The following is a 23,623-nucleotide window of genomic DNA, read 5'->3' as shown; positions in this document are numbered from 1 at the left end:
ATGGACCATGTCTTCTTTATCCATTTATCTGTTGAAGGGCAGTTTGGCTCTTTCCACAGTTTGGTGACTGTGGCCATTGCTGCTATGTACATTGGGGTACTGATGGCCCTTCTTTTCACTACATCTACCTGGCATAATTTTCTTTAAAGATTTATTTATTCATTTGAGAGAGAGAAAGAGAGTGTGTGTTCATGCAAGTGTGAGTAGGGGGAGTGGCAAAGAGAGAGAATCCATGACCCATGAGATCATGACCTGAGCTGAAACCAAGGGTCACATGCTTAACCAATTGAGCCACCCAGGTGCCCCCGGAATAATGTTTTTTTTTTTTTTTCCCTTAAAAAAAAAAAAAGATTTTATTAATTATTTATTTGATAGAGAGATAGAGCACAAGGGAGGCAGGGGTGTAGGGTGGGGAAGGGGAGGGAGGAGGGGCAGAGGGAGGCTTGATCCCAGGACCCAGGGATTACGACTTGAGCCAAAGGTGGATGCTTCACCAACTGAGCTGCCCAGGCACCCCTGGCATAATGCTTTCAAGTTCGTGTAACATGAGTCAGAACTTAATTCCTTTTCTATTTCCTTTTTTCCCCCTTTAAATTGTGATATAATACATATAACATAAAACCTACCATCTTAACAGTTCTTTTTAATTTCTTAAAAAAATTTTGTCAGAGAGAGAGATGGCACAAGCAGGGGGAGCTGCAGGCAGAGCAGGCAGAGTGAGAAGCAGACACCCCACCAAGCAAGGAGCCCCAAGCGGGCTCCATCCCAGGAACCTGGGATCATAACCCAGACAGAAAGGCAGAGGCTTGATTGACTGAGCCACCCAGGTGTCCCCCATATTAACAGTTCTCAGTACATTTGCACTGTTGTGCAACCAATCTTCACAACTCTTTGTCTTGCCAAACAGAAACTGTGTCCATTAAACATTAACTCCCCATTTCCCCTCCCCCAGATCCTGATGCCCACCATCTATACTCTCTATCTCTATAATTTTGGCTTCTTTAGGGATTTCATATATGTGCAAACCATACAATATTCTCCCTTCTGTATCTGGCTTGCTGCACTTAGCGTGACGTCCTCTGGGTTCGCCCATGTTACAGCAGGTGTCAGAATGTCCTTCCTTTTGCGGCCTGATTTGTTTATGTTTATTTGTTTATGCATCATACCCAGTGCTCCATGCAATAAGTGCCCTCCTTAATACCCACCACCAGGCTCACCCAACTCCCCACACCCCTCACCTCCAAAACCCTGAGTTTCTCAGAGTCCACAGTCTCTCATGGCTAGTGTGCTAATCCGTGGCTAGTGTGCCCCACATTGTTTCTCAGTCAGTCCCTCCAGTCCCTCTCTGCTGAGCAGAGAGCCCGATGCGGGACTCGATCCCAAGACCCTGAGATCATGACCTGAGCCGAAGGCAGCGGCTTAACCGCTGGGTGGCGAGATACTTGGGTGGCCCAACTGGCCACAGCCTACAGAATAGGGCATCACCAAATGCCCTCCATGTGGAGCAGAAGAGGGAGAGAGAGGGGAGTAAGGAGAGGATGAAGAGCACAGGGAGGGGGGGTGGATGGAAGGGACCAGGACGGAGGGAAGGGCAGATGGGGATGCAGGGTACTGGGAGGGAGGACGGAGCGGGAGTGGGAGGGGGATGGAGACAGGTGGGGAAGGGAGGGCGAAGGGAGAACCGGAGGAGGAGGGCGGGAAGGGGAGGGAGGAGGGGTGGGGGCACGCACCACGCTGGGCGGCCCCAACCCTAGGCTGCTCTGCCCCCACCTGGCCCCGCCTCCAGGCGCACCCCTCCCCATGGCCTGCTGGGAGACGTGGTCTAGAGGAGCTCAGGAAGCCCGACTCCGAGTCCCAGAGAGCCCCGCGACACCGCCCTGCCCCGAGGTTTGGCGGGAGTTGTAGTCCAGCGCCGGCAGACACCCGAGTCCGGAGCGAGCGGTGGGACTCGGTGTCCCAGAGAACCCCGCACTAAGTCACGTCATTGCGCACCGCTCTTGCTGTCGACGCCGCTGGGCTTTCTCCGGCCGTCGCCGCTACTGCCGCTTCTTCGCGGGCTAGAGGGCCCGGGTGTCCCCGGGCGAGAGGAGGCTGCGGGTGGGAGCCTTCGCGGGCACTGAGGAGCGGGCCGGGGGAGGCCGGGATGGAGCCCCCCGGAGGTGGGCGCGCTGCCGGGTGGGCCCGCGCCTGGGGCGGTTGAGGAGGGCGCCGGGCGGTGGGAGATGGTCAGGCAGTAGGGACCGTGGGCGGGTGGACGGTGCTGAGGGACCCTGGGCGGGGCTGGGGTGGGGGCCGGGCGCGGGGAGGGGCGGGGTTCAGGTGGGGTAGTGCGCTGGGGGCGGGGCTCAGCCGTAGCGGGCGTCAGGGGGCCCGGGCACGCGGCCCTGGGTGGGGCGGAGCGGGCCGGGTGGGTGAGGCCCTCAAGGGGCGACATGGGTGGGGGGCGCCTTGGCCCGGGGAAGCCCCGTGCGTCCCAGTGGAACGTGGAGCGCGCCTGCTCTCCTTCCAGTTGACTGAAGCGAGGAAGCCGGGTTCCAGAGTCTCCAGGCGGGACCTCGGGGCGTCCTGGGGCCGCCACGGATGGTCTGAGAGCATCGCAAACATGGCTCACCTCAGGGGATTTGCCAACCAGGTAAGAATTGGGTTTCTGGGGAGCAAGGGTCCCGCCTGAACTCCCAGAGACCGGAGCACTGGCCAGCATTTGTGTCACTAAGGGGTGTCTCTCCTGAAACTCGTCCTGGGGTTTCCAAAGCGCAGGGCCCACAAAGGAGCGGGGCCAAAGGGCAGACGTTGATCGGGACCCGGGTGATGCACATCCCCGGGCCGGGGAGCCGTCCGGGGGGCACAGACTTGTGGAAGCAGCTCCCGTGGAGGACCGTGGAGTGCCTACAGAGCCTTATCCCAGGCGCAGGTCTGGGCCGCTGGGGCGGGACTCGTTGGGAACCTGGATCTTCCTATTGGGAGGGTCTTGGAAGGTCGGGGTCCACACTAGACCATGTGACTGGACCAAGGTGGCCACATTTGGCTGGGGCAGAGGCTGGGGGGACTCCTGGTGAACAGGCAGGCAGGAGGAGCTGGGATGGCCGAGAGTCTCCCTTGAGGGAGATGAGAGTGCTGCTGGGAAGAACCTCGGTCACCTGGGGTGGAAGTCTTGCAGGGGAAGGTGCCTGCTGTGTTCCTGATTGATTATTCCTGCCCTTCCCCACCCCGAGCCTCCTGGAGGTGTCTGGCCTTACATGTTAACCTGCTGACCCCAGGGGCCTTCCTTGGTATGTCCTGAGTGTGCCTGGAGCGAGCACCCGCTGCTGGTGCTGGGAGGGCAGGGTTGGGGCAGCCAGCATGGCGGCTGGTCGTCTGTGCCCCTTCCTGTTACTTCAAAACAAGCGTAAGCTGAGGCTGACGTGAAGTCAAGGAAAACGCTCTGGCAGCCGGATTTTCTTCCGTGCTTGGCTCTGTTCTCCTTGAAGAGTTGTCTTGGGCAAGGTTTAGGCAGACTGCTGGGGTTGGGATGGTCAGCACCCTTCGCTTCCCTCTGAGTGCTGAATGCAGGAGTGGGGGGGGGGGGGGGGACTGGGATGAGGGAGGAGCAGGAGGCCTATGGACCAGACTTGGGGGGAAGAAGAGGCAGAGAGGGGCTCAGCTCCAGACCCAAGGTTGAGCAGGGCATCCTGGACCAGCACGTGGGGACCGGGCCTTGCTGACCCATGCTCAGCAAAGCTAGTAGGTTCTTCGTTCGTTTTGACACTGGTGTCTGGTAAACCACATGCCTGTGACACTGGAGGAAAGTTGGCCTCCAGCTTGTTTTTGAGAGCGTAGGACAGTTGGTGCCTGGGACTCAGCCTACTCCTGGTTCTGGTGAGTGACAGGAGCTGTGGGGAAGGCACCTGGGGAGGAAGTGGGGCATGTGCTGAGTGACTTCGTCAAGCCTCACCTTGTAACTCCCACCACTATTGTTCCCATCTCCACATGATGCCACGCTACCACGTGTCATGGTGTCATGGGCTCCGGGATTTATTTCCATACTTCAGATGCAAAGGTGCTGACTAGAAAAAAGAATTGAGTTGGGGGAAAAAAAAAAAAAACACCTCACTTATGAGACACTTAAGTATCCAGGACACATTAATAGGGCGTTAGAGCCCGTCACTCCTTGTGCTAAGCCTTTTATGTGTTTTATCTTCTGTAATTCCTCCAGCACCCTTATCACACAGGGGCTCTTGTTACCCTAGATTTAAAAACTTGATGCTTAGAAATGTTCGTTGGCTAAAAAGTCATAGATTGAGGCTTCAAATCCAAGTCTGTGTGGGGCTGAAGCTCTCAGTTGTCCCGTAATCGAATGGCGGGATCTGTCTTCAAGGCTTCATTTCTTCTGGAAGTGGAACAGAAATATCCTTTACCATTCTTATTTTCCTCCTTGGAGTACAGGAAGAAAAAAAATGCTGTGGGAGTAGTTCCTGTGGGTCCCAGGATGAGAAATCGGAGCTGTGAGCCACACCTGTCCCTGTGGGCCAATGGTGCTTGGTGTCAGGGCTGGGCAGCCAGGTCACACCTGCTGCGGGAGTGCAGGCGGGAGGAGCTGGGGAAGGGACCCCAGGGGAAGGAAGCCTTCTGTCATTTCAGAGGGCAGTAGGCTCGGCCTCTGTCAGTGACGGGAAGCCTGGTTTTCTCTGGAGGCAGTGGTCATTGTGGCTGTGTTGGTCCTGCTTCCCCATAGGCTGTGCTCCTGCCGCAGTCATCTCCCCTCCGCCTCGCTAGTTCCTGCTCTGCCCGCGGGGCCAGAATGGCTGCAGGTGCACCTGCACCATGGCTGCCCTACCTGTCAGGTGCTTTCTGGGAATGGCTTTGCTCCCTTCATTTTGTGGGGTGACATGAACAGCCGACTTGCTGCCAGGTGGTGGCCCCAGACCTAGAAAAAGGCCTAGAAAAGCAGCCCAGATCCAGGAGCTGCCTGCCTTTCCTTCCTGCTGGAGCTGCAAACACAGGAACCCTGTGGTATGCTTGTTGTGTGAGGGTCCTAGGCAGGGGCATTCCTGTCATGCCGTCTGCTGAGCTGACTGGCCTACAGTGGTGGGGACTCCAGGGGGGTGAGAATTGGGGGTCGGGGCCTGGACCTCTGACTGCAGGTTTCCTGTGTTCTCCCAGGCGAGTGGAGGTATGAGTGCCTCATCGGGGGGTTTCCCTGGTTGGGTTGCTGTGGTGGGTAAGACAGACTCACCTTCAGACCTGCATGGGGACTGATGTGGTGTTCTCAGCAGGGGTGTGGGGAGCAGGGGACTCTGAGGAGCTGGGGGTGCTCTGGGGCTTGTTGGTGCTGCTGGGTGTCAGCCCTGCCTCCCCCAGCTCTTCTCTGAGGCCGCCTTAAGGAGAGGGGCTTTCTCTCCAGCAAGAGGACACTGTCACGGACGGCATCAGGTGGACTGGAGTTATTGGGCATTGCTCTTGGGGTGTCCTGTAGGGCTGTGGCAGCCTGTCTGGCTCCAGCGTGGTGGACTGCACTCCGGGGGCGGGAGTGGGGCACTGAATAGGTGCCGATGGCTGAACAAACTGAAGGAGCCTTTGGGAAGGTGGGAAGGAGCCGTGTGGGCCTCAGGGACTATGTCCTGGACCACACTTCCCTGAGAAGCCTGGGACTGAGCATGGGATGGTGAGCTCCTCCCACCAGAGGCAGAGATGGCTCTGCCTTGGCAGGAAGGTGTGTTCGTGCTGACTGCCAGCTGGCGGCCCGTGGTCCTGGAGCTGATGGCTACCCCCTGCTAGGCCTCTCTCTTGAGTTGGGTGAGTTCTGATCTTGTGATCTCACCCCATGCACACCAAGACGACCACTGAGCAGTTGTGACTTGCAGCCGCAGGCCTGGTGTGTTCTGGTTTCCTTCAGAGCATGTGCAGCAGGAGTGGAGCTGCCCCACAGCTGGGCACGAGGGACCTGAGTGGTGCTCCGCTCTCTGTGTCCCTCTGAAGCCTGCAGCTGTGGCTCTCAGGACTGGCCAGAGCTTGGCTACATACATCCGCTGCACCTTGTCTGCCGTGTGCACGGACTTGGGACTGGGCTGCCGGTCCCGGTGAGGACCTGATGACAGCCATGTCCGTAACTGGTTGGGCCTGGCTGAGCCCTCAGTGCTGATGAGGCACGCTGAGCTGGGATTTGTTTTCCTTTTATGCCTCAGCTTTCTAGATTGGCACCGAGACACCCCCGTGTTGATAGGTGCTTGGGGATGTGGGGTCAGAGGTGACTCTCTGTAAGTCTGAGTCCCTGGGCCTGGGGAAGCCCTTTCTGCCCCTGTCTGGACAAGACACTAGGCCCTACCCTCACCTCTGCCCCAGGCCCCAAACCCCTGCTTGGGTCCCAGGGCTCCCAGCCCCATCTCGTCTCTCTGGTACTATGCCTACTGACTCTGACTCTGAAAACATAGTGGCTTGGTGTTCTCGGGAGCCTAGGGAGCCATGTGGGCAGGGGCTGGGGCCCCCCTGGGGTGTTGCTGTCCTGCATGGAACCCCCACGTTGAGCTGTCTCAGTCCATGGATGGGCGCCCCTCTGTTGGCTGTGTCCTGTTGCTCAGACAGGCTGGGCGCCCTCGGTCCCAGCCACTTAGCACACCTCAGGTCTTGTTGGAATTTCAGCCCTGGGACTGTGCAGTCTCCTGGGATGCTTGTACATCTGGGATTCAGCATCCAGTAGAGTACTGGTCTTCAGCTCTGTGCTGGTGTCAGCATGTAGCTGTCCTGAGGACTGATTGGGGGCAAGAAAGGGAGCCCTTCCTGGGGGTGTGGCTTGCAGGTGTGCAGGGAAAACCCGGATAATGTGTGCTGGGTTTTCTGTTTTAATTCATAGACTTTGTTGTTTGAGTCTTCTGGGCTCACAGAAGAGTGAGCGAGCGCCACCCATTCCTCCCCCTTCCCCTGAGGACCTCCGCCTGTTACTAACATCTCAAGGCTTGCTTTATTTTATGTTATTTTTTTAAAAGGTTGTATTTATTTATTTGACAGAGAGCACAAGTAAGGGGAGTGTGAGAGGGAGAAGCAGGCAGGGAGCCTGACTCGGGGCTCCATCCCAGGACCCTGGGATCTCGACCTGAGCCGAAGGCAGACCAACTGAGCCACCCAGGCACCCCTCAAGGCTTGCTTTAGTGTGGCATGTTTGTTATAAGGGAAGAGGCTGCACGGGTCTGTTCTTACTAACTAGGCTTGTGGTTCATGAGAGACTCTCTTGCTGTTGTCCCCACTGTTGCCTGCTGTTGCATGGGATGGCCTCGCTGTCCCTGCAGTTGCACGGGACAGCCTTATTGTCCCCGCTGTCATACAGGATGGCCTTGCTGCCGTCCCCACTGTCGCACGGGATGGCCTCACTGTCCCTGCTGTCATACGGGATGGCCTCGCTGTCCCCATGTCCCTTTACATGTGTTGTGTTTCACTTGGTCCTCCCCATGTGTGGGCCCTTTACGGTCCTCCTACCTCTCCACGCCCTGAGCCCTTGCCCAGGCCTGAGCTGCTGTGCTCTCAGAGGATCTTGTCCTTTGTGTGAAGGGTACATTTAGTTTTTCTGAACAAAAAGAGATAAAAGAAGAAAGGAGAAGAGAATGTGGGTGATTTCCCTGGCTCCTTGTTTTGGGGATGGTCATCTCGGCCCGTTGCCACCCCTTTGACCGGCTGCCTGCCACGTGTCCCTGCAGCACTCGCGCGTGGACCCTGAGGAGCTCTTCACCAAGCTGGACCGTATTGGCAAGGGCTCCTTTGGGGAGGTGTACAAGGGCATTGACAACCGCACCAAGGAGGTGGTGGCCATCAAAATCATCGACCTGGAGGAGGCCGAGGATGAGATTGAGGACATTCAGCAGGAGATCACCGTGCTCAGCCAGTGTGACAGCCCGTACATCACCCGCTACTTCGGCTCCTACCTGAAGGTGCCTGGTGGGCGGGCTTGCTCTGTGCGGGGCCTGCTTAGGTGGAGGCCAGGGACAGCCAACCCTGGCCCAGCCTGCGTCTGGAGGGCTGGAGTGATAATGCCCAGTGTTCCGTGTGGTTGGAGCTGGGGGGCCCCTGGAAGCCCCTATACCTGCTCAGAAGGCCTTGGTTGGGTCTGCCCTGCCGCTGGGGGACAGTGGGGTGGAGAGGCCTGGTCTGAAAGGTAAGGGACTACAGCAATTGAACATAGACCCAACTTCACAGTGGAGTGGGTCACCCAAAAAGCTGCCCCAAGGGCCAGGTGGGCATGTGGGATGTGAGTGGGGTCTGGTTAGCTGTGAAAGGGGCCATGGTGACCCACCCCCTGGCTGGGCATCTCCAGGGCTTGGGGTAGCCCCATGGGACAGTGTCTGGAAAGCCCTGCCAGGGGCACTCTAGGCCCCCTGCAGCCAGATCCCAGAGGAGTGCCAGTTTCTGGGGGTCCTGCCCAGGGGGAAGGGGGATGCTTGGGGTGCAGATACGGGAGGGCCGAGTGCTAACTTGGACCTGCCATCTTCCCGGTCTGGTTTTTGATGGGGTGTTGGCATAGTGGACTTGGCCACTGGTCCATCTGCAAAGTGGTTGCATTGGGGGTTTGATGGGAGGGGAGGTGAATGGGGCTGGTGGGGCCCTTTTGTGGTGGGTCCCTGAGGGGCTGGAGGCCCAAGTCACTGCTGCTGGGGAGTGTGTGCCCTGGGGGCCTGGCCCCGCTGTCCCGCTTTGTTCTCTGCCCCATGCTGACAGGTGTTTCTCTGATCCCAGAGCACGAAGCTGTGGATCATCATGGAGTATCTGGGTGGCGGTTCTGCGTTGGACCTGGTGAGGTGTAGGCCGCAACGGTGGGCAGCAGCGGGCAGCTTGCCGTGGGCAGGAGCAGACAGAAGAAGGTTGCTGTGGGGCTGTCCTGGCAGCACTGCCAGACCACTGGGGACCCCCGGCCGCCTCTCCCTTGCTGTCCTGGTGTATTACGTGTTGGTTAGGAGCCATTTAAGGCCAAACACAGACTGCTATTGGCGGTCCCTTTCTGCTGAGGGGGTCCTGCGCCTGTCGGGCGCAGGCGAGTGGGGGACCCCACGCAGACAGGCCCAGCAGTGTGGCCGGGACCGCCTTTGCAAGAAAGAAGAAAGCAGAGTACGCGCTCTCAAGAGTCTCCCCTGCTCCCACCTGGCTTAGTGCATGGGGCTTCTTCTCATCCAGGAGTTGTTCAGGGAACAGGAGGTCCCTGTTATCCACAGGGTAGCCCCTCCCGGGGTAGAGAGGGGGTCGAGTTAGGGCCCTGGCAGTGGGTCTGGAGGGGCATGGAAGGAAGGGCTGGTCTGTATTTGGGGGTGCCTGAGGCCCTGCCACACCTTCTCTGCAGCTCAAACCTGGCCCCCTGGAGGAGACCTACATTGCCACCATCCTGCGGGAGATCCTAAAGGGCCTGGACTACTTGCACTCGGAGCGCAAGATCCACCGGGACATCAAAGGTCCCTGTGCCCCCCGTCCCCCGACCCTCGAAGTGCCAGGGTGGAAGGTGGCAGGTCGCTGTGAGGGGGGGCATCTGGGGCTGCTGGGGGCCTGGGACCCTGCAGCTCGATGCTTCTGGCGTTGGAAACTGAGCGGTTCTGTCGAATAGACAGTAGTCGCCTGTCCCTGTACAGGGCCAACGCTAACTTTGCAACCTTGTGAGGAAGGACAGTCCTTGCCCGTGGTCCCGCATCGAGTGTCTGCCCCACCTTGGGAGCCAGTCCTGCTAAGCCAGGGAGTCTGTGGGGAGAGTGAGGCCAAGGGTCAGAGTTCCCTCTGCCTGTCGTGCCGTGGCTCTGCTCCCGGGGTTTGTCATGAGACACTGGGGCCCCCTGTGTCTCTGGCCTGCTGGCTGGAGAGGAAAGCTCAGGTCCCTGAAACGGATGAGCTGGTGTCCCCAGGTGGCGGTGTGCTTCCTTGGGCAGCTGTGTGCAGGGTGGGGCCCGGCACAGGGCCGAGGGTGACACCCGCTGTCCTGTGTTGAGCAGCTGCCAACGTGCTGCTCTCAGAGCAGGGTGACGTGAAGCTGGCGGACTTTGGGGTGGCAGGGCAGCTCACGGACACGCAGATCAAGAGGAACACATTTGTGGGCACCCCTTTCTGGATGGCACCCGAGGTCATCAAGCAGTCGGCCTACGACTTCAAGGTGGGCGTGGTGGCAGGGAGGAGGGTGGCTGTGGCACAGCCTGGGGAATCTCCAGCAGCCATGGTCCTGTGTGGGTCTCTGTCCAGGCTGACATCTGGTCGCTGGGGATCACAGCCATTGAGCTGGCCAAGGGCGAGCCTCCGAACTCCGACCTCCACCCCATGCGTGTCCTGTTCCTGATCCCCAAGAACAGCCCGCCCACCCTGGAGGGCCACCATAGCAAGCCTTTCAAGGAGTTTGTGGAGGCCTGCCTCAACAAAGACCCCCGATTCGTAAGCCCTGGCTCTTGGGGTGGGCTGGGAGGGGACTGAGCTGCTCTGAAACCCAGCCCCTTCCCTGGGCCGGGTCCCCCCCACCAAGCCCTTCCTGATCCGGGTGGGACCTGCCGGGAGCTAGCTCTAGAGAAGCTTGTGGAGTGGGTACACCAGGGGGTGGAAGGCGTGTCCCCCCCCACTCCCCCGCCAGTTGCCTCTTCCCACCCGGTGCCCTGGGAAGCAGGGAACCCTGGGGCCCAAAGGCAGAGCTCCAATGTCCCTGACACCCGGTGACCTGCGTCCTTCTGCCCTGCAGCGGCCCACTGCCAAGGAGCTCCTGAAGCACAAGTTCCTCGCACGCTACACTAAGAAGACCTCCTTCCTCACCGAGCTCATCGACCGCTACAAGCGCTGGAAGTCAGAGGGGCACGGCGAGGAGTCCAGCTCCGAGGACTCGGACATGTAGGGGCCCTTGTGGACGGGGCACAGCCTCATGGTCACGGGCCCCTGAAGCCCAGGCGGGCCTACGTAGCATTTAGGGCCATGAGGTTGCCTCCAAAATAAATGGGAGGCTTGAGAAGGTGTGGGACTTGGGATTCTCAGCCCCGAGGACCCTCACAGCCCTTCGTCTTCTGCTCCAGTGATGCAGATGCTGAGGACGGAGAGCAGGGTCCCATCTGGACGTTCCCCCCCACCATCCGGCCAAGCCCGCACAGCAAACTGCACAAGGGGACTGCCCTGCATGGCCCCCAAAAGGTCTGACCTGGCCAGGGTGGGTGGGGGAGCTGCTTCGGGGGTGGCAGATACCCTGGGGTGGGTGCTTCCCCAGGCTTTGCCTTGTAAGGAGCACGGAAATATGGGGGAGGGAGCACTCTTCTCTGCCCTGCTCACCCTGACCTGGCCTTGACCTTGCAGTCAGCGGAGCCTGTCAAGAGGCAGCCAAGGTCCCAGTGCCTATCCACGCTGGTCCGGCCTGTCTTTGGAGAGGTGAGGGCCAGACACTTTCTGCACGGTGTTAACATGAGGTGTATGATGAGGGGTGCTGACCGCTGCCACTGTGGTTTCCTCAGGGCCCCTCAGAGCCCACTGGGGTTGGACCAGGATCTGGGGGCCAGGCTTTCTAAGCAAAGGAGAAGTGGCTGGGACAAAGGACCTTTATATGATCTTTCTGCATGCTCAGCCTGCTGGGGCCCTTGAACAAAATTAGTGTTCTGTAACCTTTTATTCTGAATTGTAAACAGAGGGACTGGTCACCTGTTTAGAGAGCCTGGGAGGCTGCAGTTCTCGGTGATGGGTGTCCAGCCCAGGTCAGGGAGGCCTCAAGGGTGACTCCCCAGTGGTCCTGTCACTCTACGTGTCACCTGCTGATGGGTAGTAATACCCCAGTAATACGATGGAGCCAGTACCCCCACACCCTGGTCGTGGGCCTGGTTCCCACCCTAAGTGACAGCAGCACTCGGAGCCCAGGGAGAGAGGACTTGATGCTGAGAGGTTTTCTGAGGAAAGTGGCAGAGTGGGAGGTATAGATAGGAGAGTACCCACCCAGGGAGGAGGTTGGAGAGGAGCTGGCGGCAAGAAGGGCCTGTCACAGGGCCTAGGCACCAGGGGCTTGTGGAGCTCAGCTAGACCATGTCCCCACAGGGGCAGCGAGGCCAGAGGTGGCGATTGTCACAGGGGCCACAAGCACCCTGGGCTGCTCTAAATGGATGGAGTGGGCCTTGAGGGACTTGGGGGTGGGGTGGGGTGTGGGCTGCGGGAGCTCCTGCCCAGTGTGTGCTGGTGTGTCCTTGGGGAAGATGGGGGGACAGCGTGGCTGCATCTGGCTCGCCAAGTGCACCCCCTATGGCTCCTGATTCTGTGGACTGGGACTACGGTCGAAGCTGGCAGAGGGGTTTTCTGGGAGAAACACAGGCCTTTCCTCTTTTGTTTCTGTGAGGGGTGTGGCAGGAGGACGGGGCTGGCCTGTTTTTGCCTGCTACCTGCCAGGTCTGAAGGAGGGCAGGCATCCTCCATCTGAGGGTCGGGATGTCGTGGTCTGGCCATGTGGGGCACTTGGGGTTTCTGGGCTGTTTTCTCAAGTCCGCTGGACTTGAGCCATGGGCTTCTGTGACCCTCGGTTGGGAGGAAGCCATGTGGTTCACTAGGCCCACAGCTGCCTAAGAGGCTGCTGGAGACCCTTCTTGACAACCAAGACCTGATATTGCCTGGGGTGTGGGGGCGGGGCAGCACCTGCCTTTCCTGAATGCCCCAGGCCCTGGCTACAGGCTCAGGGCTGCTGGGACCCAGCCCATCCTAGCTTTGTGGGGAAGGACCACTCTGGTCTCTGGTGCAGGTGCCAGGCTGCAGGGAGGGGCTGGGAAGCCTCTGGTGTAGGCCTTCTGGGAGCGCCTCCCCACTGAGGGCCCTGTGTTCCCGCGGGAGCTCATAGTGAGGCGCCTGGGGGTCTGTTTGCAGCTCAAGGAGAAGCACAAGCAGAGCGGCGGGGGCGTGGGGGCGCTGGAGGAGCTGGAGAACGCCTTCAGCCTGGCTGAGGAGTCCTGCCCCGGTATCTCGGACAAGCTGATGGCTCACCTGGTGGAGCGGGTGCAGAGGTGAGGCCCAGAGCGCTTGCTGTGGCTGTCACACCAGAGACCAGGCTGTATGCATCTCTCCCCCTAGGCCCGCCCATGCAGCCGCCCACTGCCCTGCTGGCCGTGCATCCGGCCTGCGCTCCAGGCCAGGATTCTTCTCCGCAGGTTTTCGCACAACAGAAACCATCTGACGTCCACCCGCTGAAGGGCACTGCTGCTTGAGGAGCATGGGGAGGAAGGTCTGACTTGGAACCCCTGTGCTGCTGTGACCACCATCATCCCTCCCCCCACCCTGGACTGAGGAGTGGGGACTGTTGGCCCGTCTGCCTCCTCCCCTGCCCGGAGGCCCCAGTGGCCAAGCTGGTTGGTCATAGATGGGCTTTGTGGTGTTGATCAGGTACCGTGTCTCCAAAGTACTCAAGTCAGCCAGAACTGGGGTGTTGTTGTTTTTTTTTTTTTTTTCTAAAAGAAAATGAAATTCCTTGCTTCCCTAAATGTTCTGAGGTTAAGGTGTTAGTTTTCATAGAACATTGAGAGGCCCCTGCCACTTTCAATAAAGACCCGGATTGGAGAGATGCTGGCCATGGTTGGGGCCTGTTCCTGGCTTCTGTGTCCTAGTCCTAGTACGTGGTGACCACGGGGACAGGCCCTTTATCCAGCAGCGCATGCACGTTACACGACGACAAACAGCGCATCCATGTACTTGAGTTTGTTAGGAAACACTGGGAACTGATGAACTGGAGGCCTTTCGGGGACTTGGCTTCCACTTCCCCAGAGGTCTGTGGGGCAGGTGCCAGAGTGGCTTCTACCGGGCACGTATGCGGCATGAGTCACAGGGTCCTGCTCTGGGCCAGTCCTCAATAGGCGCTGCCCAGCGAGGGGGAAGGGTGGGGTAGTGCTGGGCTCGGTCTCCACCTTGAGCTGGGCCTGCGGTTTCACATGTATGTGTGATCCTCTGGGTGTCCTTCCCCGCCCCTCCCAGAGGTCACTGTGAGGCTTCCTACCCCATCCTACACTGGGGATGCTGTTACATGGGGTATGTGCTGAACCAGCTCTGCTTCCTCGGCTCTGTCCTTGTTGGGCAGGATGGCCTTCACGCCTCTTCCTCAGGTCGCCTGGCCCTCCCAGGTGAGCTGCCGGCTCTCTCGATCACCTCCATCCACCTGGAGATGAGGTCGGACCAGAAGCTCCCAAGATGTTCACTTGGGAGTTAAGGGATGCTCTGGTCATACCCATGGTCTTGAGCTCAAGGTTCCTCCCAAGGATAGCCCCAAACATGGAGTGAATGGGACAAAGCCAGGACTAGCGAAAACCCTAGAAGCCATGCTCAGCAGCCGCCTCAAGGAACCCTGGGGGATGCCCACAGACCCCAGAATTACCTTCCAAACGTGTACTTGCTCTCTGCTCGGAAGAAGTAGACATGGGATTTGAACTGGAGCTTGAAGACGTGCTCCTTATGGACACCATCAGCCTCCTTGGGGACGCTCACACTGTAGCCCAGCAGCGGGAGACTGGCCAGTGGGTAGTCGTCCTGCAAGGGGGCGTGTGGCTCTGCAGCAGCTGACCCCACCCCCTGCCCTGCCCTGATGGCTAACTACCTCTACACGGGGGGGCCTGGGGATCCCTGAGGGTCAAGGAACTGAGAGAATGTGCGGCAAGCGGGGGTCACTGTCCACCGGGGGCACGAGCACAGTCCTGTTGAACACCCTTACCTGATGAGTTTTGTAGAAGAACAAACAGAAATTGGTAAAGACCACCCAGAGCTTCTGCCAGCCATTACTGTTCTTGAATTTTCTTAGCAGATACCCCGAAAGCTGATTCTGCAGGAAAATAAAAAGCTGCTGGCTCCGGTCCGTGTCCTAGGACTCTGCCCCGAGTAGCACCTGCTCCCCAGAAGGCACGTCCACCCCTCTAGCCTTTCTCACTGAAGGCCCAGACTTTGCTTCTCTGGGTGCGGTCGCACCTTCCACATGCTCTGGGTCTGCTGGCCTGTTTAACCCTCTGACGGCAGGAGGTTTACAAATCTGGAGAATGAATTCCAGGCACTAAGTAGAAGGTCACTACATTTTTCTTCCCTATTTACAGTAACTCTGGCCACGACCATCACAGACCATTACACACATGGAGTCAAGGAGACGCGGCTCTGATGAGGCACCCCAGCTCCTGGCCCTGAGTGTGGCGTCCACATGGGCAGGGCAGGAGTGCACTGCCTCTCCGCCCAGTGTTGTGAGGAGGCTGGAATCCTGAGCCAGGGATAGTCACCCTTTGGCCAGTGACCTCTCTCCTTAGATCCCTCCCTGTGGGGCAAGACACAGGGCCTGTGTCAGGGCTGATGCTGGGAATGGTGGAAGGGGCGGTGGGGGTGAGTCCTTGGGGCCTTTGGCACCTGGTGCTGCTGCTCCTGACCCAGGTGTGAAGGGAATTCAGAAACCACTCTGAGTGGGAGGCAGACTGAGAGCTGAAGGGCTGGAGTCCAGAGCAGCCACTCAGAGGCAATGGAGGGGAGGCAGCAGCCCTGATGGGATGGTCAGCTTGCAGCCCCGTGGCCTCCCAGACTGCTCTGCTGGAGGGGACTTTGTAACTGGCTTCTGGACCAAGGGGACAGAGCAGGAGACCGTGCCAGCATGGGAGCCCCCCCCCCACACACAAGCCCTCCCCATCGGCTGGCATGAGCAGGGGGAGCCCAGAGCAGCCATACCTCGACCGCCGCGCTGTGGTCGGCTCTGGACACGCTGGTGTTTCGGTACCAGCACACGTGCACCGTGGTGTTGGCCCGGGGCTGCCCCTGGCCTTCCAGGGAGCCGCGGGAGCTGCGTGCATCCTCGGACTCCTGCTCTGGAGAGACCTCCTCCATGCATCCTGGGGGAGGAGGCCGCTGTCAGAGGAGATAGGAGCAGGGAGCGAGTAGGGCCAGGGGTGCCCTTGGACAGGGGTTCTGCAGGGGGGCTGGGGCCTTGGGAACCGGGGAGCCCTAGGGCCCAGGTCAGCAGCAGGCAGCAAGACCATATGATGCTTCTGCTAGAAGGGCTCACGGTCCTTCCCCACCCCAGGAGGACCCAGAACCTTACTTGTGGAGAGAGCATGTGGGCTAGCAGGAGGTCTGTGACCAAGAAAACAGGGCACCTGGGTGGCTCAGTCAGAGGGTCCGACTCTGGCTCAGGTCATGATCTCAGGGTCCTGAGATTGAGCCCATGTTCAGCTCTGCTCAGCAGGGAGTCTGCTGCTCCCTATACCCTTCCCCTCCTCCCCATTCGTGTGCTCCAAAAAAAATTTTTTTTTGTCGAGAAGCTTAAATGCAAAAGGGGGTTCTTCAGATGATTTGGCCAGAACTCACTGGAGGGAGGCATGCACACCACGCTGCCCGGCAGCACTAGGGACTGACCACTCCTGCTCTTGGCTGCATCGATGGCAGTGTTCAGGTCACATATCCACTTCTCCTTTTCCAGGCGAGTGCTGGGGAAAGCGGTGAGGCTCAGAGCTGGCTCATCAGGGCCACCAGGGACTCCTAGCTGTGTCCCATTCTCAGCAAGACATAAGGTTGGACTGCGCGTTCGTGTGAGCCCCGGGGGTTGTTGGGAGTGCCGCTAGGGGCCAACCCTGCATCCCCTTGGGAGCTGTTGGGGGCCGAAGAGGAGGGAAGGCAACCACTTGGCACCAGAACAGGGGCTTCTGTAAGGAGGGTGGATTCCCGAAACGACTTTCGAGTCTGGTGCTGAGATCCAGGGTTGGTTGCTGGTTCCTGTCTTGCTGCGCGGGCTGCTGGGGGTGCGAGTGTCCTGTGCCCGCTGCCGTCAGCGTGGACATCAGTCAGGACACTGCAGGGTGGGAGCTGAGAGCCAGCTGCCCACCCAGGAGGAAAGCCTCTGCTCAGGGAGTTGCTGGGGACCCTTTCTCCCACAGGGGAAATACTGAGCCACTTGCTCACTGTTGGGCTCAGGCCTCCTCCCCACCTGAGAGGAGATTTGGGAAAAGCAGCTGCTACTGCTGACAGCCCTGCTCTCGGGATGCAGATGAGATGGGCCTGGTCTTGAGGGAGCCTCCGTGCACATGCTTAGAGGAGGCAGCCCATCCGTGTGGGCTGCCATGGGTGGGGGGCCATGCACGGAGGCTCGGTGGGGGGCAGCTCAACAGCACCGTGGCCACTCTCTGTGGACATTTTCAGTGGTCATAAACTCCCCACCCAAGGAGAAGCTGCTCCCCTGGTCCCATAACAAGTGGGGCTCGAGGGGGCACACACCCTATGACTGACACTCTCAACTCTGGGAGAACCCCAGATCATGACTGGGAAGCCCTGGGGCCCAGTGGAGGCAGACGAGGAAAGCTCATACCTGGCTGCCACCACGACTGTTTTCTGAGCTGCACAAATGGTGAAGCAGTGGGGAACAGGCCGTTCGTGCTCCCCTTCCTCTACCTGTGGTAGAAGAGGCAAAGTTCTGGAGCGTGCGCAGGGCGGGTGGGACCCCTACTTGCAGCCCGATGCGGGCGCGTGGAAGCCCTGTGTCAGTCTACGTCGACTACGAGGGGCTACAGGAGCACGGGGGGCCCCGCGCCATGGCACCTGCCCCCCAGGTGGGTGAGCTGTGGGCCATAGGGCACCCAACTACTCACCGGTGGGTCCAGCACTATTAGCTGAAAGTCAAGCACAGGAAAAAATATTGAGCATTTTCATTATTAAAAGGGGAGTTGGACAATTCACTTTATAAACTTGGTACCCAAACCTAAGTTTCAAAGAGAAACTTCCACGATCGATCTCAGTTGTAAGTGACTGAAATAACTCCCTAATAAAATAACCACCTGACCCAGCCCAAAGCACAGACAGGAAGTTGTCCTGGGACTGAGTAAGGTTCTCCAAAAGCAAGGCTGTTTCAGCGCTGTCCTTGGGTCCACGGGCAAGGGGTGGACATCTTGACATGCTGCACATGCCTTTGCTAAGATCCTACATGTGATTTCTGGTAACAGCTCTTCGATAGAAACAGGAGGAAGCTGTAAACGCAACAGAGGTCCTCTCTCCAAAGCCAAGAGCTATCACCCTTACGTCTGCATTCAGGTTGAGGGCTGGCTGTCTGGGCCCCAGGACTGGCCAGTCACAGACAGTCCCAGGATGGACAGTGAGCCTGTGCGGGGCCCAGGAAATGCCCATCGCTAGGCCTCACGGAACACAAGCTCTGAAAAGGGAAGGGGCGGTGGCCAGTAGAAAAGGTTGACGTTCGTCCTCCCTAACCCTAGTTAGCGTGTAGATTCAATGCAAATATGTGCTGGTTTTTGAAGGAATTTGTCCAAATGATTCCTAAGTTTATTTTGAAGAATTAAATACTTGAGAGCAACAAAGCACTTTTTAAAAAGGAGGATATATAAGGGACACACTTATTCACCTACATAGCAACTATTCCCCAGAACACGTGGATTCGAAGAATGTGCTGATGCTGGCACAGAGAGACGGAACAGAAGGCCCAGGAGGAACCCCAGGTGAGAAGGAGGCAATTGTCTCCATGAGGACAGCAGCTGCACCAATGGGAAGAAAGCCATGTGGCCCAGTCCAGCCTCACCCAAGGGGACATGCAGAGACCATTTATGCAGTGAGAACAATGAAACTAAATGTGTCAGAAAAAAAAAAAAAGTGCCAGTGTGATCTTGGTGTGGGGAAGGACTTTGCAGTCTGCACCCCAAACAGAAACCCTGAAGGAGCAGATGGACAGACAGGATGACAGAGATGCCCGACTTCTCTTCGTCAACAGGTATTGTTGGGGCCTCTATGCCAGATGCCGTCCCAGGAGTAAGACAAACAGTGTCTGTCCAGTGGAGTTTCAATTCTACAAGAGAAAACCAAACTGCAGGAAAAATAAAAGGGAATTACAAATTGGAGGAAGGATCTGGGACTCCTGAGAGCAGGCCAGTGTCTAAAAACATGCTATAAAAAGAGACCAGAGTGACAGACACACCTGGATGCCACACCCCAGGGGTGGCCCCAGACTCCAGGGGATACATAGGGACTCCGTCAGCCTCACTGACTGTCCAAGGACCAGTGGCACCCCCCGAGTGGCCCAGGTGAGGGGTGAGCACCCCATTGTCCCCCACAGGCTGTGGGAAGAGAGGTTTAGATGCACTGAAGGCTGGAAGGCTGGGTGGTACAGTTGCCTAAGTGATGTACGGTCCAATTCAGGGCCTCAAAAGCCGGTGCATCCACTGCTCAAAAAGCACATTGTAGGCACAGATAGGGAGGTGTCAAAAGATAGCCAGTGGTGCTCTTTCTAATTCTGAAAATGAAATGGAGGCAAAATGTCCAGTGCAGGGTGACAGGAAAGCTGGCCTCCCACTTGCCTGTCTACCATTCTTCTCTGTGAACTCAGTCCTGAGCTTTGGTTACAAGCTCAGGAGACCCCAGGGATGAACCACTACAGCTGCCAGGAAGGTCGCGCTCCCTCCAAAGACTGGAGGGTGTGTTGCAAGCTGCCCACAGTGTGGATTACTGGGTGGCCTGGTCATGAGTGATTCTTACTGTGTACTGTCCGTTCTCTCCTATGATGAGAGTCCATTTTTAAAAGTAAACTTTAGAACTGATGGGAAGTGCTTCCGGTGATTGCAAATGTCATTCAAACAGGCCCTTTCTTGCTGAGGGCCAAGAGAGCTGAACCAAACGTTACAGACATCTGACTCAGGTGCCCAGTGGAAAGAGGGACAGTGCCAAGGACCATGGAGGGCCGAGAACGGAAGGCACCCTTGAAGAAGTGGGTGGAAACTGAGATAGACTGGCCAAGTATAACAGAGCAGAGTGGGGTCCTGACCCTCACCTGTAGACATGTGGGCCAGGGGTTCCCTGTCGTGACATGGTCTGCACCAACAGTACATCTCTCTGGCAAAAACCTGAACTTGGCCTCCTGTCTTTACTATTCCCAAGGATGGGTTCCAGGCTGAGTGCAGGTCTACACTCAAGGGCAAGTGGGGAGTGTCGATGTGTGTGTAGGGGTCTCTTTGGGACCGTCAAGCAGGGTCTTCGTTAGGCACTGAGCACAAAGGGCAAGGCTGAGGAACAGCATCACATTAAAATGAAGGGCCTGTCAGCGACACATGGTGTCTTGCTATGTCGAAACTGTGATGGGGAGGCGGACATGTGATAGGCATGTGGTGTGGATAGAGGGCTTGCTGTGCAGCAGGATCACCCAGGCCTGCTACAGCGGTGCACAGGTGACCGTGACCTTTCCCTGGGGCTGGCTCCCACCTTGTGGAGGGAAGACATGAGCCCAGCCCCGAAATGCAGCCAGGAGGCTTGTCCATGGCGTGCTGTCCTCCGGTTCTGAAGGTGTGCTTGTGCACATGCATGTGCGTGAAACAAGGTAGGATGATGGGAAGGGAACACAGATACCAGCAGGAGAAGAGCTACAAGCACAAGAAGAAAGGCTCTGCAGTCTTTAGAACAAGTGGGTCAGGTCTCTCTCTCAGAAGCTGTGTCAGCTCCATCCCATGAGTACCAAACTCAGGTCTTTTTCTGTGCCTCCTACTGAAGGACAGGCTCCCTGGGGTGGGAGTGGGGGTGGGGGTGGCAGGTGGGTCTGGGCAGGAGGCGGACACGGGACTGAAGCCCATCCTCAGGGGCTTAGGCTGCAGGCAGAGCCCGTGGCCCACCAAGGACGCAGCCATGACGGCCTGAGAGCACGGTGTGCGAGCACTCACCAGCATGCCACGGAGGGGAAGGCGGCCCCGGATCCGGAAGTGGCTGCTGCCTGTGACCCCTTTGCTTGTGTACAACAGCATATCTGAGAACTGAGATGGGTGGCTTTATTACACAGAAGTTTAAAAATAAGGGACAAGTTTCAATGTCTAGTAGTCACTGGTTTCAGCTTAGGTTTGTGATCTCAGGGTCAGGAGGTGGAGCCCCATGCTGGCTTTTGCGCTCAGGCTGGTGTCTGCTCAAGTTTCTCTCTCCCTCTCCCTCTGCCCCTCCCCTCTGTGTTTCTTCTCTCAATGATTTTGGCAGGTGGTACCTAGTAACCACGTGAGTCAGCAGGTCTCTCGGGCCAGCGCCCAGTGCCCACCAGCTGGAGGCAGTGGGAGTCCTGGCTGGTCTTCCGGTCACCCCTCAGCCAGGATGGCTCAGGCTGGAGCTGGCTAAGTGGCACGAGGCAGGAAGCTGATTGAGGGAACTCACTGGGAGGGCCCCGGTTCTCTGAGGCAAAGCCAGCGCTCGGTGTGGCATCCCTGCAGCAATGGGGACTTGGGCTTTGCTATCTTCTGGCTTTCTGAGGGTCCTGGCGCCCAGAAGACCCAGTGGGAAGGCCCCTCACTGGCAGTGTTTGCTGCCGGCCCTGCTCCTGTCTGACTTGGGACGGCTTGCCTGGGCCACAGCACCGGCCGCCCTAACAGAACAACACGCTTTCCACCTACCAGGAAAAACATCCTCTGCTGGAGGCCCTTCTTGGTGAGCTTGTGAAGGCAGCCCTCGCGGATGAACTCCTGTGAGAGAGAGATGAGGTCCTCTGGTGCCAGTCCCCAGCCACCTCCATGGGTGTGGTGCTAGCGGGCTGCGGGCCAGGCTGATGTCACCCTTTATGCTTTCTTGAGTGCCTCTCCGGCCCTTTGACAGCACCCTCCTGCCCAGGACCCTCCATGTGTTTCCAGCCTCTGCCCTCCCACCTGTTTCCTTTGGTCACCCGGGCCAGTCCTCAGACCGTCTGCTGAGGACCAGTGGCCCCATCTCGCCACAGGCTGGCAATGCCGAAGGCCCTCACAGAAAGGTTGCTGGGCTCCTGGAAGGCTCAGGCACAGAGATATTTGAGTTCAGCTTTGAGAAAAACTGGGCCAGAGCAGCTGGAGAACAGCAGGGAGGAGGATGGAACACCTGGTTCTCAGCAAACATTGGCCGGCGGTTAGCATCCACTACCCCCCTAGCACTGGCACAGGCAGAGAGGGTTCCCAATACCACAAGGGCTTTCCCACCTAAGCTGATGGGACACTGGTGGGGCTGAAGCTCCAGGAGGAGCCGGAAGTGCTATGTGTCCCGGGTGGTCCTTCCACAGACGGACAGGGGAGGGTTCTGCCTCTCCCCCCAGGGCCTGATCGTACCCCCAGGACTTGGGGACACACCTCACACTTCACCGTCCGTGCTGGAGGGCCACCGCCCAGGCCCGCACAGATATCTCTCAGGCCCCTAACTGCCCTTGCCAATGGCGGGAAGCGTCAGTCCTGGTGATTCTGAAGAATTCCGGCTTGAACAATTTCCGGATACTCTGCCCATCTGTTGGTCCCTGCAGATAACTAGGAGCCTGAGCTTCACACCCTGAGAACTTGCCAGAAGACCCCAGCCCTCAAATGGACTGAGAACTTCACAGAAGCCTCATGGACGAAACGGAGATGAGGAGGGCGGGCCTGGCAGGGTGTCAGCACTGAATAGCCCGCTGGGTCTGACTCTGAGCTCGAGGCTTCTGTGGCTTCAACATCAGAGCCACCCTCCCCACCCTCTTTGAACAAAGGGAAGACCGTAGCCCCTGGCTCTTCCTGCAGCCGCAAACCCTATTTGCGTGAGTTCCTGCCCTCATAAAGCCAGCTGACACCCCACCGAGACTCAAGCATCAGTGTGTCCCAGGCCTGTGGGTGCTCTTCCCTTGAACATCGCCCCCACCAGGCTGTGGGCCCGCCCTTGGCAGCATCTGCATTTTGCCTCATCTAGACATTTCCCAGTTCTTACTCTTTGATGCCTCATTATCAACTTTCTTCCTAGTTAACAATCCTTGTTCTCAAATTCCTCTGTTCACATAACTAGTGTGGTTTCTGTCTCTGACTGACACACATATTTAACAAGAAGACCGGGAGCCCTGGTCATGCAGCTCAGTCCTTGGAGAGAGTTCAGCTAAAAACAACTGTGGCAGTGAGAGTTTGCCTCCCAACTACTTCATGCAAGGCTCTGGGCCAAGCAGCAGACATCAGTCCTCTTGTTGCCCCAAGACCCTGTGTGTCACAGAGGTGGAACAACCTGCCCAGGCCACACAGTCCACCCCGACCCCTGCTCTATGGCTACTCTCCTTACCCCTCAGTGACAATTCCCAGGGGCCACTATCTCTAATGCACTGGGAGGAGCCCTGGGAGAAACCACCTGCACCGACTGCCCTGCCAACCCCCAGGGATTCCAGCCAGCAGAGGGAAAGGAACCGGAGCTGTCCTGGCCCCCAACCAAAGCCCCAACTCCAGGAGGTCAGGACCTTTCAGTACATTGTACTATAGATCATTTCTTTGAGCTTGTGACCCCATGTTCTCTGTACCTTCTACCAAGGCTAACACAGAAACATGACTTACACAGCCACACTCTAATCCATGTACGTTTGTGCTGACACAAACCTTATGCATAAGGAAACCTTATGCAGCCCTTAAACAGGGTGTCTTCTGTTGACAGTAGTAAGTTCAAAAAGGCATCAGTGACAAAGTAAACAGTGTAGATGTAGAGCCACAGAGCAGGATTGAGAGTTCAAAAATTAAACTGGCACATCTGTGTCTATGGACAGTCCAACAAATAGCCACATGGGGAAAAAATGAGGTTGGACCCCTACCTCACCCCACACATAAATGAACTACAAAGGGATCAAATCTAAATATAAGAGCTGAAACACAGGATGTTTCTAGAAGAGAACACAGAGGTAAACTGTCATACTGTGGACTGGGGAGTGGTGTCTCATCTGTGACATCCAAAGCACAAGCAACCCAAGAGGTAAATTTGACTTCAT

General features: G+C 57.7%; 2 protein-coding genes across 9 annotated transcripts in view; one reads left to right on the top strand and one right to left on the bottom strand.

The window, feature by feature from the left end:
• Positions 1–1,991: 1,991 nt before the first annotated feature.
• STK25 (serine/threonine kinase 25) lies at positions 1,992–13,487 on the top strand. Of its 2 annotated transcripts, none has more exons than XM_059393934.1 (12): positions 1,992–2,097; positions 2,510–2,632; positions 7,665–7,895; positions 8,698–8,754; positions 9,296–9,404; positions 9,933–10,090; positions 10,177–10,362; positions 10,661–10,806; positions 10,986–11,100; positions 11,260–11,331; positions 12,799–12,935; positions 13,080–13,487. In XM_059393934.1, exons 2-12 carry the CDS (start codon positions 2,603–2,605, stop codon positions 13,117–13,119), a joined length of 1,281 nt encoding a protein of 426 aa, XP_059249917.1. In that variant the 5' UTR covers positions 1,992–2,097; positions 2,510–2,602; the 3' UTR covers positions 13,120–13,487. The 2 variants fall into 2 exon arrangements, with proteins under 2 accessions (XP_059249917.1, XP_059249916.1); XM_059393933.1 differs by having other exon boundaries at positions 2,002–2,159.
• A 98-nt stretch (positions 13,488–13,585) lies between these two features.
• The window catches only part of FARP2 (FERM, ARH/RhoGEF and pleckstrin domain protein 2), a 112,462-nt gene continuing 102,424 nt past the window's right edge, over positions 13,586–23,623 (bottom strand). For 2 of the 7 annotated variants that reach the window (XM_059393925.1, XM_059393929.1), the window contains 9 exons: positions 21,294–21,362; positions 20,583–20,672; positions 17,523–17,543; positions 17,243–17,325; positions 16,249–16,367; positions 15,613–15,773; positions 14,627–14,734; positions 14,294–14,445; positions 13,586–14,116 (listed from right to left, as the gene is read on the bottom strand). In XM_059393925.1, the coding sequence (XP_059249908.1) occupies positions 14,008–14,116; positions 14,294–14,445; positions 14,627–14,734; positions 15,613–15,773; positions 16,249–16,367; positions 17,243–17,325; positions 17,523–17,543; positions 20,583–20,672; positions 21,294–21,362 (912 nt within the window). In that variant the 3' untranslated portion in view covers positions 13,586–14,007. The other 5 variants (XM_059393927.1, XM_059393928.1, XM_059393926.1 and 2 more) reach the window with 5 other exon arrangements.

This window comes from Mustela nigripes, chromosome 3 (genome assembly GCF_022355385.1).
Source record: "Mustela nigripes isolate SB6536 chromosome 3, MUSNIG.SB6536, whole genome shotgun sequence".
Classification (NCBI taxonomy): domain Eukaryota; kingdom Metazoa; phylum Chordata; class Mammalia; order Carnivora; family Mustelidae; genus Mustela; species Mustela nigripes.
This window is presented reverse-complemented; position numbering and strand designations above follow the sequence as displayed.

What these genes read in the sequence shown, in the direction of transcription:
- STK25 (XM_059393934.1), top strand. Translation starts at nt 2,603, where the DNA reads ATGGCTCACCTCAGGGGATTTGCCAACCAG. An exon ending in AGTCGGCCTACGACTTCAAG is followed by an intron (nt 10,091 to 10,176) that starts GTGGGCGTGGTG and finishes GTCTCTGTCCAG; the next exon opens with GCTGACATCTGGTCGCTGGG. An exon ending in TCCGGCCTGTCTTTGGAGAG is followed by an intron (nt 11,332 to 12,798) that starts GTGAGGGCCAGA and finishes GTCTGTTTGCAG; the next exon opens with CTCAAGGAGAAGCACAAGCA.